This window comes from Eumetopias jubatus, unplaced genomic scaffold, assembly GCF_037043125.1.
Source record: "Eumetopias jubatus isolate StellerSeaLion01/CBP00866 unplaced genomic scaffold, mEumJub1_p1.0 scaffold_6, whole genome shotgun sequence".
NCBI lineage: Eukaryota > Metazoa > Chordata > Mammalia > Carnivora > Otariidae > Eumetopias > Eumetopias jubatus.
This window is the reverse complement of record NW_028274812.1, coordinates 9,375,070-9,393,093: the sequence shown is the minus strand read 5'-3', so window position 1 is coordinate 9,393,093 and position 18,024 is coordinate 9,375,070. Positions and strand designations below refer to the sequence as shown.

Genomic DNA, 18,024 nt, shown 5'->3' with positions numbered 1-18,024 from the left:
CAATCCATTCCTGTCTATTTCTTTGTGTGCTTTTGCTTCCAAGTTGGCTTTGAGGGGAGGGGGAGTATAAAATATGAACCTGCTCAGCCTGTTCCCTGACTGATCTGTCAATAGGAAGTTCTTTCCTTGTCTGTCTGGAAGCTGCACACACAGTTTGGTATGAGTTAACACTTAATAAAGCAGGGCTACGCTGTATCAAAACTGCGGATTGGTAGTGGTCAAGATCCACCCTTACAAATGGCGATACCTTGTTTGTCAATGACTGTAAAGGACTCAAAGACTGGAAAGTAAGTACGTGGAATAGGCTTTTGATTTTGTTTTGTTTTTAACGGCAGAACTCTTTCAGAGTCTGCCAAGAAAAATACACATATAAATAAATAAAATTCGGGGCAACCCAATGCTTGAGGAATGAGAGAAATTTGCGGGGTAACTGGAAGATACAGTGATCTGTTTCTGTCCTTCCCTGTTATCCCAAAGCTCCCTAAATGTCCTTGTACTTTCTTCCACTAAAAAGATATAAAACACTGAACAAAATGGAATTGTATCTGATGATTAGAGGCCTTTTGGTGGTTTAGAAACATTGTTTTGAATATCAACAAAGTAACGCGGGCGCTGTGGTCAGGAAGTTTTGTTCCAGAGGGTACAGACTCTAGAGCCAATCCTGCAATTTCTGCAAATTGAATGAACTACACTTGCTTTTTGGGATTGGCTTCTCTCTTCTAAAAGTAGCTAGCAGAAACATTTCATAAAAGAGTGTTCTGGTTAATAACACCTCTTTGGGGTCCAGTGTAAGGTCCCTTAGCACACTTGGGCAATATTGTCTCGGAGAAACAGGGACTGGAAGTGAACTGACCACCCATTAAAAAACAAAAAACAAAACAAAACAAAACAGTAGCTGGGATGCCTGGGTGGCTCAGTTGTTAAGCATCTGCCTTCGGCTCAGGTCATGATCCCAGGGTCCTGGGATCGAGCCCCGCATCGGGTTCCCTGCTAAGCCGGGGAGCCTGCTTCTCCCTCTGCCACTCCCCCTGCTTGTGTTCCTGCTCTCACTATCTCTCTTTCTGTCAAATAAATAAGAACTTTTAAAAAAAAAAAAACAGTAGCAAAAGCATAGCATCAGTTAAATAATTTTATTGGATAACTTAATGACAATAACAGGCATGTATATCTTTATAGATCTTTCCATGCCTTCTATATTAAAATTGATGCCATTTTCTCTCTCTCTGTGTGTGTGTGTGTGTGTGTGTGTGTGTGTGTTTTGTTTTGTTTTGTTCTGTTCTCTCTCTGACCTTGCTAACCATTATGATGTCCTTTGGGCATGGAGGGATGAGCCTAGAACCAAACTAGCGACTAACTCCTCTGTGCTGGCCACTTTTTAGGCTTTGCCATTGAATCCTCCTAGCGTCCGTGGGAGGTGAGCTTTTTCTCATCTCCGTTTCACTGTGGAGAAAATCTCTGAGCCTCTTTCTGGAGAGATCGAGTGAGATGGCTAGTTCACACAGCCATGTTGTACCCGGGTGTGTTGGATGCCAAAGCCCCTTGTTTCTTCTCTTGCTGGGGAGTGGTACTGTTGGGGCCCTCTCCATGTAGGGGTACGTCTGGCGTCTGTCCTTTCTTTCAGTCATAACTTATCATTTGACTCTTCGGACCACAGGAAACTGAAGACGCACTTGCAGCATCTCCGGTGGAAAGGAGCAAAGAGCGTGAGCCCGGAGTACAAAGAGAAGTCGTGTGCACGCTGTCAGCGTGAGCTGGGGCTTCTGCTGAACCGGGGGACCGTGTGCAAGGGCTGCAGCCACCGCGTGTGCTCGGAGTGCCGAGTGTTCCTGAGGAAGACCAGTGCCTGGAAGTGCACCGTGTGCTTTGAGGACAGGTGAGATGGCTGGGGCCTTCACACGAGCAGACTCGGTCCCAGACCAGCTGCTGACAAAGCACTGTTGCTCCTCAAGTTCAACTGGTTCATGTTTACAGAGGGCTTCATATGAAGCTACCTTTCTAGACTTGGAAGTTACAGTAATTCAAAAGTAAATTTTATTATATAAAAAGTTCTTTTTTCCCTTTAATTTACAAATGTTTGTTTATGATGGCTAAGGATGGGCTAACCCAGGAGTTAAGATGCATTTGGATTTCACAACTAGGTGCCTGTTTCCTTAGAGCTTAATTTATCTCTTTCAGAGAAAGTCAAGTGAATTTTAACACATGGAATATTAGAGTGATCCTGTGTAGCGTTATGTATTTGTTTTTAAAGATTTTATTGGCTTATTTCTTTATTTAGAGAGCATGAGCGGGGGAGGGGCAGTGGGAGAGGAAGAGAGAGAGAATCTCAAGCAGACTCTCTGCTGAGCGTGAAGCCCCATGTGGGGCTCAATCCCAGGATTGAGATCATGACCTGAGTTGAAATCAGGAGTCAGATGCTTAACTGACGGAGCCACTCAGGTACCCTGCATCAGTTATTTTTTAAAAAATATTTTGTTAAGGTATAATTGACCTATGACATTATATTGATTTCAGATGTATGGCATAATGACTTGATATTTGTATACATTGCAAGGTGATCGCCACAGTAGATCTTGTTACCATCCGCTGTATCTGTATTTCAATTCTGAATGATAACCTGCCGGGTAGGGTATTCTTGGTTGGAAGCTTTATTCCTTTCAGCACTTTGGATTGGATTTATCATCCCACAACCCCTTCTGGCTGCAAATTTCTGATGAAAAATCTGCCAGTTGTCTTCTGGGGGTTCCTTGCATGTCCCAAGTTGTTTTCCTCTTGTTGCTTTTAAAAGTCTCTTTTTATCTTTAACTTCTGACATTTAATCAGGATGTGCTTGATGTGATCTCTTTGGGTTCATCTTATTTGGAATTCTCTGGGCTTCCTGGACCTAGATGTCTGTTTCTCTCCCCAGGTTAGGGAACTTTCAGCCATTATTTCTTCAAATAATTTTCTGTTCCTTTCTCTCTCTCTCTTCTCCTTCTGGCCCCTGTAATGTGAATTGTTATTTGATTTGATGTTGTCCCATAGGTCTGTTAGGCTGTCTTCATTTTTCTTTTTTACGTCTTTTTTCCTTTTTTGGCTGCTCTGTTTGGGTGAGCTCCACTGCCCTGCCTTCCAGATTGCTGATCTGTTCTGCTTCACCTGGTCTGCTGGGGAACCCTCCAGTGTGTGCTTCAGCTCTGTGACTAATGTTTGGCACTTGCTGATGTTTTCCATCTCTTTGTTGAAGTTCTCACTGTGTTCATCTGGTCTTCCCCTGAGTCTGGTCAGCATCTTTATGACCATGGCTTTGAATTCTTTATCAGGCAGATTACTTATCTCTGTGAAATTAAGGTATTTTTCTGAGATTTTTACCTTGTTCTTTTATTTGGAACATACTTCTCTATGTCTTCATTTTGCTTGACTCTCTGTGTTCATTTCTTTTTTTTAAAGATTTTATTTATTTATTTGTCAGAGAGAGAGAGAGAGATCATAAGCAGGGGGAGTGGCATACAGAGGGAGAAGCAGGCTCCCTGCTGAGCAAGGAGCCCAGTGCAGGACTTGATCCCAGGAACCTGGGATCATGACCTGAGCCAAAGGCAGACGCTTAACTGACTGAACCACCCAGGCATCCCACTCTGTGTTAATTTTTATATGTTTCTAAAGAGCACCCTCTCCCAATACTCCATCTTAAAGGAGTGGCCTTGTGTGGGTGATGAACCTTGTTGCTTAACCTTGCCCTAGGTCTTGGTTAGCTTTCCAACTTTTGTGATTGCCCAAGCAACCTGATTTATTCTTGATAGGGCTCCATTGGTGTGCCAAGACCTGTTGATGATCCAAAGGGAAGGATCTGTTAGAACCTAGTTTCAGGCTGATTGGAAGCCAGACCCGTAGGCAGCAGCTTTTAAAGTATGCAAATAGGTACAGTCCTGTGGGACCATAATCCCATAACCTCTGCTGGCCTCCAGGCCAGGAGATCCAAAGGTGTCCTTTGGGTGGAGGTTGCAAAACTCAGGTTCTAGCCAAGTGTATAAGCTCCTTCCTAGGAGGTACCAGAGAGCTGAAGCAAGGCCAGGGCTGCGCGCAAGGATGGTGTCTCCCTGCCTGTGTTCCCTGAGAACACCTTCATAACCTCTGGTTGTGTGGCAAACAGGAAGTCTACCCCTCAGGCTAAAGCTCCAGGACAAGTAAATAGGCCTTTTTCTCAGGGAGACTGGGGATGTGCTTCAGTCTACTGTCTGTGCAGGGCCCTGGGAGTTGTGAGCTGCCAGGAACTGTCTTTGCAATTGTTATAGTCCCATGGAACCCAGGAACACAAGCGCCCCCTGGCCACCAGGGCCAGGGGATCAATGCGTGCCCTCTGTGTGGGCTGCATGCACCTGCTGGCTTTGCGACGCAGCTGGCGAGTGCAGGGGCTGGAGCGTGCCCACTGGCTTTAGAAAAGCCAGGGGAGACTGCCTTGGCTGTGCATGCCCTCTGGCATTGGTGATGCTGCAGGAGGACACCGTGTCTGTTCTTGCCCCTCAGCAGCAAGGCTGTGGGAGAATGCTGTGACCACTTGTAGCCTCCAGCCCTAGTCCGGCAGCAGGAGCGTGGTGCAACTCACCTGCCTGCCGGCTTCGGCCAGGCAGTGGGAGAATACCGGGACCGTTCACCCCACGGCAGCGGGAGCGTGCCCCGTCTCTGTGCGCCGCCTGCGCTAGCGGGGAGAGAGAGAGAGCAAAAGTGGGGCTCATCTCTGGAGAGCGTGCCACCCGTCCCCCGCCCCTCTGGCAGGTTCACGAAGATTAGCAAACGAATCTCCTTCACACACAGTCTACATGCTTTTCAAATTTGCTTTTGTCTGGGTCTCTATGTGAGAGAGACCACATGCCTCTTGGACTTAAGTAAGCCCCACTGTTTTTTTTAAGTGAGACCTTTTGGGGGCGCATCTCCCTGGTACAGGTCCCAAGGGTTGAGGTGCCTGGTAGGGGGCACAATCCCCTCGCTCCTCTGGGAGAGACTCTGCCCTTGTGAGATCCCTCCCTGCTGTGGGTCTCTGTGCTGGGGTGGGGGGGGCTTTTGCAAGACCGTGTCTCTGCCTCTCCTACCCGCCTCGGTGTGGTCTTTCCATCCTTTGTTGTGGAGGGGCAGTTCGGTGGGTTTTCAGCTCTTCTTCAAAGGGAGTTGTTCCATACGAAGCTACAGATCTGGTGTCCGTGGGAGGAGGTGTGTTCGGGGTCTTCCTACACCACCACCTTCCCGCGCAGCTTTCCATAAGGCTTTTGGGAAGGAGGTAGGCTGACTTCTATGGGATACTCAAATAAAGAAACGAGTATGCATTCTATTAGTGCCAGACCGAATCTTCTCATATTTCAATCTTTTCGCGTCGTGAGGTTTGTTTTTTGTTTTTTGTTTTTTTTTTTTAATTTTAACACGGAATTGGTATTTGGAACTACCCATTTCGAAAATGATAAACAGCCTGTTTGGCTCGGGCTCCCACTTTTCAAAGCAAGAATGGGCTGGTCATCGATTACTTGAAAACACAAGAAAGGGTGTTTCTGTTTGTTGGGGACGGTGCACACAACGACATCACAGAACCTAGAGGAAGGGAGGAACATTCGTCTGGTGTGAATCTAGGAGAATAATCAGAGACTTGGGGATTTGAAAACAGCTCCTAAGTGTTGCTGCAGATGTGTGAGTGCCCCGGACAAAGATACGAGAGGCACCCACACTGTGTGGGGCGGCGGCTGGGTTTTCTCTCCCCCTTAGTCGGGAGGGTTGTGTTTATTGGGCCCCTGACATTAATGTCCTCAAATTTCCTGTCCCTTTGCAAGGCTTAATTTCAGTCCCTCATCCAGAAGGAAGTGAAGTTGTTCAACCAGATTTCTTTGCTCCCGAACAGCACACCTTGTATTTGGACAGCAGCTCGCCAAGTCATGCTGACTTCAATCAGAGCTAACTCCACACATTTCACGCATTTCACGTCTCTTTGGTTTGTTGAGGCCAATGTCCTTCAGGCTTTGCTTTTTTCTTTTTCTTTCTTTCTTTTTTGATTTTTAAAAATTTATATATATATGTATATATATATATATATATATTTTTTTTTTTTTTTTTTTTTGCTGGTATAGCCACTCGAAAAAACAGTATGGAGATTCCTCAAGACGTTAAAAATAGAGCTTTTTTCTTTTTTTAGTGCCCCAGGCTCAAGGCCCTCAGGCTTTTCTTATCTTGAGAAGGGGGGACAGGGAGTTGCTGGGAGCTGCCTGGGCCCTTGAAAGAGGAGGTAACAATTCCCAGTAACATCTAGAAATGTCTTAAGATTTTCTTCCCTCCTTTCAATCAACCGTTTGTATTTGAAGTCTGAAGGTAAACAGGGCCCGGTAAGGGGTTAAATGCATTGGCCTTTTTTTTGTCTTTGAATAGTTCACTGTAAGCTAAAAACAAGATGAGAGGCGGGATGAGACTGAGGCTGTCTCCCGGGAAGGCGGCCTGTGTTGAAATCTGCACCCAAGAGGGCCTCGTGCCCTGGCCATTGTCACTCCACCCTCTAAGTACACAAAGTGTGATTTCTAAAACCCCAGCTTCCTTATTGTGAAATAAGGATGTTTTCAAAATACCGAAGACAGTTGCATTACGAGGATTGCCTCAGGAAATCATATGGGGGATAGAATGAAATAATTTATAACAACACGTACTCCACCCCTCTCCTTGCTTGGCAGTCCCCTGTTCTCTCTCTGGGTTTGTACACCCTGGACCCCCATCCTAGAGAGAAGGCCGGTAAAACTTTAGAATATTTGACAGTCATAACTGATGGGGGACGGGGGTCCCAGATGGGGGTGGATCCCAGAAGCTTTCCTCTTCCTGCAGCTTTGTCAGCTTGAGACTTGGTCCTTGGGAAGAAGTGGATCCATTGTGGGACGAGGAGGAGGGAAGGAGGTTTGTTAAATCAGGAAAGGGGAAGCTGTAGGATGGTGATTTTAGAAAAGCAAAACCAGCTAGCTGACTGGTTGAGGCAATCAGAGCAAAGGGCCTGCGGCACATGCTGGGCTCTGGGTTGTGTTGAGGTTGCAGGAGGCCTTGGAGGTTTCTGCTTCAAGGCAAGTCTCCTCTTAGAGCTGCTAAGGAGATGCCTCGGTGGCTCAGTCGGTTAAGCGTCTGCCTTCGGCTCAGGTTGTGATCCCAGAGTCCTGGGATCGAGTCCCACGTCGGGATCCCTGCTCAGCAGAGAATCTGCTTCTCTCCTCCTACTTGTGCTCCCACTGTCTCTGTTAAATAAATAACTACAATCTTAAAAAAAAAAAAAAAAGCTGCTAAGGGTCCTAGGGAGCTCAGAGGAGGGAGGGGTGAGCTGGCTCGAGGTGACTTTCAGAACATCTGTGTTTGGAGTATTTCTGGATGAGGGTCAGGACCAGAGAGGGAGACAGGCATCCTCAGGGAAAGCGGATAGCATGGGGATGAACGTTTAGCACTTCTTTATACTGCATGTTCTTTCTGTCTTTTTTTCTTTTCTTTCTTCCTTCCTTCCTTCCTTTTTCTTTTTCTTTCTTTTTCTTTCTTTCTTTCTTTCTTTCTTTCTTTCTTTCTTTCTTTCTTTCTTTCTTTCTTTCTTTCTTTCTTTCTTTCTTTCTTTTTCTTTTCTTTTCTTTTCTTTCTATTATGTTCAGTTAGCCAACATATATTAACGACATATAGTACCTATAGTACAATGTATAGTACATTAGTTTTTGATGTAGTGTACAATGATTCATTAGTTGCATATAACACCCAGTGCTCATCACAACATGTGCCTTCCTTAATACCCATCAGCTGGTTACCCCATCCCCCACCCCCTCCCTTCTGTAACCCTCAGTTTGTTTACCGGAGTCCAGAGTCTCTCAGGGTTTGTCTCCCTTTCTGATTTCTTCCCGTTCCGTTTTCCCTCCCTTCCCCTGTGGTCCTCCGCACTGTTCCCTGTGTTCCACACATGAGTGAAACCATGTGATAATTGTCTTTCTCTGCTTGACTTATTTCACTTAGCATAATCCCCTCTAGTTCCATCCATGTCAGTGTGAATGGTGGGCATTCATCCTTTCTGATGGCTGAGTAATATCCCATTGTGTATATGAACCACATCTTCATCTGTTCATCTGTTGAAGGGCATCTCGGCTCTTTCCACAGTTTGGACATTGTGGACGTTGCTGCTATGAACATTGGGGTGCATGTGCCCCTTCTTTTCACTACAGCTGTATCTTTGGGGTAAATACCTAGTAGTGCAATCGCTGGGTCATAGGGTAGCTCTATTTTTAATGTCTTGAGGAACCTCCATACTGTTTTCCAGAGTGGCTGTACCAGCCTGCATTCCCACCAACAGTGTAAGAGGGTTCCCCTTTCTCCGCGTCCTCGCCAACACTTGTTGTTTCCTGTCTTGTTAATTTTTGCCATTCTAACTGGTGTGAGGTGGTATCTCATTGTGGTTTTGATTTGTACTTCCCTGATGGCTAGTGATGTGGAGCATTTTTTCATGTGTCTGTTAGCCATTTGTATATCTTCTTTGGAGAAGTGTCTGTTCATGTCTTCTGCCCATTTCTGGACTGGATTATTTGCTTAATGGGTGTTGAGTTTGAGAAGTTCTTTATAGATCTTGGATACCAGCCCTTTATCTGAAATGTCATTTGCAAATGACATTCTCTCATTCCGTGGGTTGCTTCTTAGTTTTGTTGACTGTTTCCTTTGCTGTGCAGAAGTTTTTATCTTGCATGTTTCATTTAAACCTTAAAACAGTCTTACAGGGCAGCGACGACTATTATCCCAATTTTATAGGTGAGGAAACAAGAGGCTAAGAGACAGAAGGTAATTAGCCCAAGGCCAGGGAGTCAGTTAGATTAGAGCCCTGCTCTCCTGAATCCCTCCCCTTCTAGATCTCTGCCTTCTCTTGCCTGCAAGGAGAAAAGCCACTCAGAAGACCTTGGATCTTGGGCCACAGGAAATGGGGTGTGGGCATAGATGCTTTGCCAAAAGAAAGCCATACCACAGTGCGCCAGTGTTCCAGAGGGTGGAGTCAGGGGCTGGGGAAGGTGAAGGCCAATGATCCACAGGAACGTCTTCTCAGTGAACTGGGCAGGAAGTGATAAGGCTGGAGGTGAAATGAAATTGAGAGCAAAAGAGAGGCAGCAGAAAGACCTCAGGAAACAAAGACACGTTGAAAAGGACTTGGAAGAGCAAAGTTGGTTGAAATTTGCTTCTAGTCGTGGGGGGGCGTATGTTTTCAGTAGGAGCCATCAAAAGAGTGTGATTTGGGAGAAGGAAAGAAGAGAAAGAGGGGTAGATGCATCCTTGCTTCTTTGCTTAATGTCCCCTTCCCCCCTCCATGTACTGACAATTTCCACGATGAAATGGAGCAAGGTAACAACCATGTTGAAATGTCAGAGAGACTAAGCTTTATATTTGCTTGTTTGCTTTAGCTTTGGTTTTAAAAAATAAGATTGGACTTGATGACTTAGGTTCACATTGATTTTTTTTTCCCTTCAAAATGATTTACTGTGCAGTAGTATCCAATTTCATGTGTCTAGAGAAAACCTGCTCATCCTCCCTGAAGTAGACCGCTGAGGAATTACAGGTGCTCAAGACCTTTGCCCTTCAAACTGTGATCTTTTTCTCCTGCTTTGTAACTGGCTGTGACCATAAGCAATTGTTCATTATTCAGTCTCAGATACTTGTTGGGTTGTTCTCTCTCTGTTTCATTAGTAATGTTCGCTATTTATAAATAATTAGAACAGAGTTTTTAGAGTTAGGGTTTCAAATGGTGGGAGGCAGTCCTGTTGATTTGAGGATACTTTCTTGGGCTGCTCACATGTCTCTGATGTACTATGCCTGAAGCTAATGGAGAGAAACTTAAGAGTGCCTAGTTGCAAATTGATATACAGACCTTGGGATTTATTATCACATTCTTAGTTCTCTGGTTGAGATCTGAATTATTGCTGCAGAGCAGTAAGGGTTAAAATAAGATTTTGGAATTTATTAAAGGGGATTTTTTGTTGTTGCTCAAATACATTTTAGATTAGGATTTAGATGTGAAGATATTACAGAATGATGTACTATATCTTTTGCAGTGTGTCAAATAATTTTTATTGACAATCAAATGACATTTCAAGACAAGTTTTATAGCAATTGTGTTTCCTGCTTAGAGCAAAACTTCCCAGAGTTTGGAAAATATAATCTTTGAAATTTCAGACTGATAGTAAACATTCCTAATCCCATGTTTTGATAAAATACTGAATCCCCACTTCATATCCACCAAGGCAAATAGCTAATGTATGAGAATGGAATAATTTGCAGTCATTATTGTAAATACTTCTGCTCTTCAAGTGAATAAAAGGTCTACCTCCACTAAATATTGAAAAGAAATTGAATGCTGGATATGGTATAGGGGAGCCGGCAAGGAAGGATTTTAGCTTGGTGCCAGGGTTAAAGTGACATGTCTGTGCTGCCTAGCTTCTATTTCAAAACCTAATGTTTTTCTAATCTGATTTTTAACTTTGCTGATAGAAACTCTGTTCATGTCAAAAAAGTATACACAAGTTAAATATATTGAGTAAAATATTTCACATAGTTTTACATCTGCACATTTTCAAGAGATTAGCCACTAAGACATATTTCACGAGGGAAAAGCCTCGTGTTCTTTAAGATAAAGTTTTTTTTCTTCTTATTTCTGACTTGGAGATGCATCTGTTTTGGTCCTCACAGTATAGCTTGGCTGTTTCCCAAGGTATACGTACATTGCTTTCTGAAGGAATATGATAGATGCTAATTTTATGTAGGATCATGACATTCTTTTTAATCCTTTGGACAAATGGGAATAATGACCATATAATATTCTTTGAAGCCTTGTGCTACTAAAACGTATAGTAAAAAAAGTAGAAATGTCTAAGACACTTTTGGGAAAAGTTTATTTTTGAAAGGTTTATTTTGTACTTATTAAAGGGAATGCTTTCACAATAATTTGAGTATCATTCCTTTTGTTGAAGCTGAAATTTCTTCTGTGATCAGTATTTTTTATTTTTTTTAAGATTTTATTTATTTATTTGAGAGAGAGAATGAGATAGAGAGAGCATGAGGCAGGGAGGGTCAGAGGGAGAAGCAGACTCCCTGCTGAGCAGGGAGCCCGATGCGGGACTCGATCCCGAGACTCCAGGATCATGACCTGAGCCGAAGGCAGTCGCTTAACCAACTGAGCCACCCAGGCGCCCCAGTATTTTTTAATTTTTTTAAGATGTATTTATTATTTGAGAGAGAGAGTACTCAATCTCAGGGTCATAAGCTCAAGCCCACGTTGGGCCTGGAGCCTATTTAAAATTAAAAAATAAATAAATTTAAGAATGCTGGCAGATCCTAAGAGCTAGTATATTGTAAAACCTTCTGCCACCTGAAATAACAAAATGAAAATATTAAGTTTTTTTTTTAATTTTTAAAGATTTATTTTTTTTAAGATTTTATTTATTTATTTGAGAGAGAGAGAATGAGAGATAGAGAGCACAAGAGGGAAGAGGGTCAGAGGGAGAAGCAGACTCCCCGCCAAGCAGGGAGCCCAATGTGGGACTCGATCCCGGGACTCCAGGATCATGACCTGAGCCTAAGGCAGTCACTTAACCAACTGAGCCACCCAGGCGCCCTATTTATTTATTTTAGAGAGAGAGAGCGAGCATGAGCAGGAGGGGGGGGAGGGAGAGGGAGAGAGAATCTCAAGCAGACTCTGTGGTGAGCACGGAGCCCAACTTGGGGCTGGATCCCAGGACCTTGAGATCATGACCTGAACCGAAACCCAGAGTTGGATGCTTAACTGGCTATGCCACCCAGACACCCCTTAATGTTGGTTTTGACAGCAACCTTGTAGCTTTCAAATATTCAAATAATAAGCCAGTGTTCATAGCAGCATTGTTCACAGTAGTCACAAGGTGGAGACAACCCAGTGTGCATCAACAGATGAATGGATACACAAAATGTGATATATACATGCTATGGAATATTATTCAGCTACAACAAAAGAATGAAATTTAATACATGCTAAAACATGGATGAACTTTACAAATATTATGTTAAATGAAATAAGCCAGAAGGAAAAATGTATGATCCTACTTACATGAGGTACCCAGGGTAGAGACAGAAATTTTTTCTTTTTTTAAGACTTTTTTATTTATTCATTTGACAGAGAGACAGCGAGAGAGGGAACACCAGCAGAAGGAGTGGGAGAGGGAGAAGCAGACTCCCCGCTGAGCAGGGGCCTGATGCGGGGCTTGATCCCAAGACCCTTAGATCATGACCTGAGCCGAAGGCAGACGCTTAACGACTGAGCCACCCAGGCGCCCCTAGAGACAGAAATGTTTTATAAATGCTATTCATTTCATCATTTTGAAATATTTATATTGTGATAAGTTATTACTTTTATGTCCTATAATATCTCTCTCAATAATTATTTTTGTCACCTGCATAGTTTTATGATTATATTTACAATTATTAAACCAACTCTAAGTTTTAACACATTCAAGCGCTCATTGCTAATCTTTTGAGACCATAATTTCCCAATTTGCAAGTTCTTTATTCTGATTCATTTTTCAATCATCTGAAGGGCCTCTTGAGGGATTTTTTTGCCCCAGAAGAGCCTGTCGGTGGCAGAAGATCTGAGTCATTGCAAATTTAAGGTTGTCCTCCACAGCCTTCCCTCATGAGTAATGACTTCACTGGGTTTTAAAATCTTAGGTCCCAACCTTTTCATCTCAAAGTTCAGGAAATGTGTTCTCATTGTCTTTTGGAATTTAATATGACAGAGACATCTGAAGCCATTTTTATTTTTATTTCTTTAGTGATCATCTGGTTTTTATATGTTACAAACTTTTTTTTTTTCTTCCCTGTATCCTTGTAATTAAAAAGTTTCTTGTCCATGTCTGGGTGTGAGCTCCTCTATGTTGGTTTTATGGAATAAGGTTCCTTTGAGCTCCTTATCCCTTGGATTTGCTTGTTTAAAAAAACACATTTTTTAGGGACACCTGGGTGGTGCATTTGGTTAAGCATCCGGCTTCTTTAATGGCTCAGGTCATGATCTCAGGGTCATGGGATCCGGCCCCACGTGGGGCTCTGCGCTCAGCATGGAGTTTGCTTGTGACTTTCTCTCTCTCTCTCCCTTTGCCCCTCTCCCCTGTGCACCCTCTCTCTCTCTCAAATAATAAATAAATCTTAAAAAAATTTTAAAAATATTAATTGTGGTAAAATACATATAACATAAAATTTACTATCTTAGCTCTTTTCTACCTACAGTTTAGGGGCATTAAGTCTGTCCACATCTTCGTGCAACCATCACCACCATCCATCTCTGGAACTTTTCCATCTCACAGAACTGAAACTTCATACCCATTAAACAACTCCCTATTTCTTCCTTCCACTAGAAACCAGGATTCTATGTTCCGTTTCTCTGAATTTGTGGATTCTAGGTGCTCATATAAGTAGAATCATACAGTGCTTGTCTTTTTACGACTGGCTCATTTCACTTAGCAGAATGTCCGCAAGCTTCCTCTGTGTTGTAGTTTATTGCAAGTTTCCTTCCTTTTTCAGGCTGTATATTCCAAGGTGCATATTCCATCGTGTGTACATGTCACATTTTGTTTGTCTATTCGTTTGCTGATGGACACTTGGGTCAATTCTACCCTTTGGCTATTGTGAATGGTGCTGCTGTGAACATAGGTGTGCAAACATCTCTAAGAGAAGAGACCCTACTTTCAGATCTTTTGGAGATAGACCCAGAAGTGGAATTGCTGGCTCATATGGTACTTATATGTTTAACTTTTTTCATACTCTTTCCCATAGTAGCTGCACCATTTAATAATCCCACCAAGAGTACACAAGGGTCCCGTTTCTTCACATCTTCGTCAACCCTTGTTCTTTTCAGGTTATTTGTTTTGTTTTTGATAGTAGCCACCCTAATGGGTGTGAGGTGAAGGTTTGCTTGGTTTTTGACTCAGTAACATTTTCTTCAGTTAGGTATGATTCCTATGATCATCTTTTATGCCACTTGCCCTTGCTTCTTAGGGAATAAATTTTATTTATTTTTTTTAAAGATTTTATTTATTTATTTATTTGACAGAGAGAGACGCAGGGGGAGTGGGAGAGGGAGAAGCAGACTCCCCGCTGAGTAGGGAGCCCGATGAGGGGCTCGATCCCAGGACCCTGGGATCATGACCTGAGCCGAAGGCAGACGCTGAACGACTGAGCCACCCAGGCGCCCTGGGAATAACTTTTAATATGTAGGTTGACTTTGTGCTCTGTTCTCCAGAATCTCATGTCTTCATTTTTTCTGTTCATGTTCAGGAAAAGCCCGTCTACTGGGTGAGCTCACTGATTCAGCTTTCCTGCATCTCCGTTCTGCTTCTGCGAGTTGGCAGACCGTCTGTTCTGCTTTTCCCTAGTTTCCTAGATTTGTCTTTGTTCTAGTCTGATGTCTCTTCATGTCAGCCTGGTTTCTCCTTCTGTCTTTCTGTCTCCTTCTCCTAGAGGCCAGTCTTAGGTGCTTTTGAGGATGGAGTGCTTTCTGAAAGTTTCCCTGGTTCCCCCAGTGCTGTGCATCCCGAGAAGCCTTTGGCATTTTGTCAGAGGCTCTCCGTTGTCTCTTCAGGTTGAGGAATTGCCAACAAGCATGGGGTCCTTATTTCTCACCCTTCCTGTGGTCCCTTTGGCGGCGGGCGGCCCTTCCCAGATTTCTGAGGAAGACAGGGCAATGCGTAGCATCTAACCCGATTTTTTGTCAAGGCCTCAAGCACAGCTCTGTCTGGCTACAGTGGAATTTTTCTCACTTTTGTCAACTAGTTATCTGATGTAACAAACCAAGAATCACAAATGCGTGGCCAACAGGCTGCCGACAGCCTCTGGGCCTTGTGTGTTGGGACTGCGTGAAGTATAATATCATTCTAATGCCTTGAAATGGGCCACAGGTTCTCCTGCTCGTCACAGTCCCCACCCCTCCTTATTGTCTGCCCCCAGCTTGCCTCCCTTGTTTACAGTCTCTGCCTGGTGCCTGAGTCCGTGCCCCCCACCCCATGTGCTTAGAGGGGCCAACACACATTAGATCTCAGTGCGTACCCCAGCAGGATCCCAGCTTCTCCCTACAGTTCTCAAGGTGCTCCCCACAAAACTGGGGCTTTTTATTCATTCACCAACCCACATGGATTCACTGGCCCCTGGGATGCGTCCCAGTCACGCTTGGGGCTGTTAATACAGCCCTGAGTATGACACAGGGGGGCCTGTCTTCTCTCTGAGGTCAGCTGAGGGAGAGTTACTAATGTTTTGCAAGGAGGGGAGGCAGCAACTCGATACAATCATTTCTTTATCTTCATCTTGATGCTCCGAGTCCTCCCCTAGTTACCTAGGATTTAATCACTATGATCAGTATTTTTTTCCTGTGAAAATGTTGAAAGCGGATCAACTGAGCTGGCAGGAAAAAAACCTCACTGCTTTGCTTTGTAACTAGAAACCATCTTAGATGTGAGATTATTTGAAGTAAAAATAAAATAAAATAAAATTCCACTGTATCCTTGCCTAAGACTACTTCAGCTGGGAATTACCCAACATGTGGATAAGCTAGCACAGAGCAGTTTGGTGGGGGGGGGGGGGGGTCTCAGTTTTACAATATTCGGCTTCTTCATTGGGACTTTTTGCAGCTTGTTGGTCTTATGAGCCACCAGGGGCCTCCTGAGGCTTTCTGGCCATCAGGACGTTGGTTGGAGAGCAGATCGGCCCCGGGGGAAAGGTGTCTCTGTAGGCGTTCCCAGAATCCTCACTCTGCAGACTGATTTTCACCTCTTGTCCCTTACGTGGTGGAAAATACGTTAAGCAACTCTGGGGCGCCTGGGTGGCTCAGTCGTTAGCGTCTGCCTTCGGCTCAGATCATGGTCCCGGGGTCCTGGGATCGAGCCCCACATCGGGCTCCCTGCTCGGCGGGAAGCCTGCTTCTCCCTCTCCCACTCCCCCTGCTTGTGTTCCCTCCCTCGCTGTCTCTCTCTCTGTCAAATATATATATATATATTTATAAAATAAGCAACTCTAGGGACATCATGCTGACTTTTAGAAGAGCATAAGGAAGGCGTGGATGGGACAGTTAACTATCCGCAGATGCAAGTAATTTAGATGCAAAGTAAAACTGCATTCCAACAGGCCTATTTGGCTCCCTGCTTGCTCTGATAGCAACAGGTCAAAAGATCTTTCTGTTCCGGGTCATCCATTCATTGTATCATTCAACATTTGTATGCTGGGATTTGCAAAGTGCTTTTCAACAGTCATTTCTTGTTTGCTGATAAAAGGACAGCATGAGCAGAGTTCAAGGCTATGGAGAACGGACAGCGGGACCTCCAGTAGTTAGAGCTGGCTCTGCACCATGTGCTTGGCATTTATGCCAATGATCCTCACGCAGAGGATCTCTATAGGAGATCTGTAAAGTAGGGTTTGGGGCCAGAAATTTGAACTTGGAGGACCCTTGCAAGACGAATCTTATGTGATAATATCTACGTACCTCTCGTGAGCCAACTATAGCACCATCCACATCTCTGTCTGAGGCTTCCTTTCTGCTTGTTTTTCAGAAATGTGAAAATAAAAACTGGAGAATGGTTCTTTGAGGAACGAGCCAAGAAATTTCCAGCTGAAGGTAAATGCTCTTACGTTTTTTTCTAAGGTAAAATGATGTACTCCCAGTTTTAAAATATTTGGTGTTAAGACTTTTTGACTATAAAAAACTTTACAGGCCAGGGGCACCTGGGTGGCTCAGTGGGTTAAGCGTCCGACTCTTGATTTCAGCTCAGGTCATCTCAGGGTCGTGAGTTCAAGCCCCATGTTGGGCTCTGCGCTAGGCATGGAGCCTGCTCAACACAAACAAACAAACACTTTACAGGTCACGGTAGACAGGCCTTGCCCTTCTGAGCTCCTGTTCTGTTTGGTTGTGCTTTCTGCGCTTACTCTTTGGCCCATGCTGCTCAGCATCTTTCACTGCGGTGTTCCCCTCAGTACCCCAGCTCTCCCTGGAGTCTCCCCAACTTCCTGCTTGTGGGAGTGAGCTCTCCCTCCTCTGAGACTCCAGCAGCTGTGGTTTGTCCATCCCTCCATAATTGGGGAAAGTGCCTTATGCTGTATTATTTGCATGCTTCTCTTTCTCTCCATATGCAGCAACTGTGCTTTTCAAATCTTGTTAGCCCCTTATGGCACCGAGCACAAAACCTTGTTCACGATACTTGAACAAAGTGATGGAATAGCTGAAGGCCCTGGGTAGTGGATGGTATTAGAATTTGGCAGAGGTTGATGATTAGGAAGTGAGCGCATGTCGTGAGTCTCTGAGTGCAAGTGTGCATATGGTCTGGGCACCTGGAATATCTTACAAAGTATTTGCGAAGCTGATGTAATGGTGTAATTGGTAGCTGGGGCCAGAAGCCATGGGGAGAACTAATTCTGCGCTGGTAACAGCAATGCCACGTCAGGATGTGAGCTGCACAGACAAGAGAATGGCTTATCAGACAGAGGCACACACAGGTGTCATCAGAATCAAGTGGAGCCCGCATGCTCTGTGACTCGCGTTCGTCCACAGTGGTAACACACATCCTCTGTGATGTGGGTCAGTGGGGACTGCACACAAGGAACCTAGTCTGACCTAGAGGGAACAGGGTGGCTTGAAACCCATCTTTCTTCTGGAAAAAGTGACCGTTTGAGATAAAGAAAGAAGCTATTTAGCCACAACCCAAAATGTGTTGGCAAGGAAAGGAAGCCATGTGTTGGAGCACTGACACTGAAGCTTTTATAAAAGGCACTGTTAGCTGAGTTTGATAATCAGTTGGCATTACCTTCTCTCCTCGATTATATTCCAGACTCTTCTTACTCAAGCAAAGATTATGTTTCTGCAGAGTTTCTTACAAATCTGGAAGGAAATACAATGCTAAGGGGTATGTTCGAGCAAATGGTGAGCAAGTGCGTGTCGTCTCACCCAGGACAGTGCTTCTCCACACTTTTCCTTACAGCCCACTCTCCTGTTCCAAGCAACCTTGCTAACACTTTTTCCTAAATACTACC

The 18,024-nt window shown here is 44.3% G+C and overlaps 1 protein-coding gene across 6 annotated transcripts in view; it reads left to right on the top strand.

Moving 5' to 3' along the window:
• Positions 1–18,024, top strand: part of SYTL3 (synaptotagmin like 3) — an 89,013-nt gene that overhangs the window by 17,798 nt on the left and 53,191 nt on the right. For all 6 annotated transcript variants that reach the window (XM_028103301.2, XM_028103303.2, XM_028103299.2 and 3 more), the window contains 2 exons: positions 1,655–1,873; positions 16,551–16,615. In XM_028103301.2, coding sequence (XP_027959102.2) covers positions 1,655–1,873; positions 16,551–16,615 — 284 coding nt within the window. The remainder of the gene's footprint in view (positions 1–1,654; positions 1,874–16,550; positions 16,616–18,024) is intronic.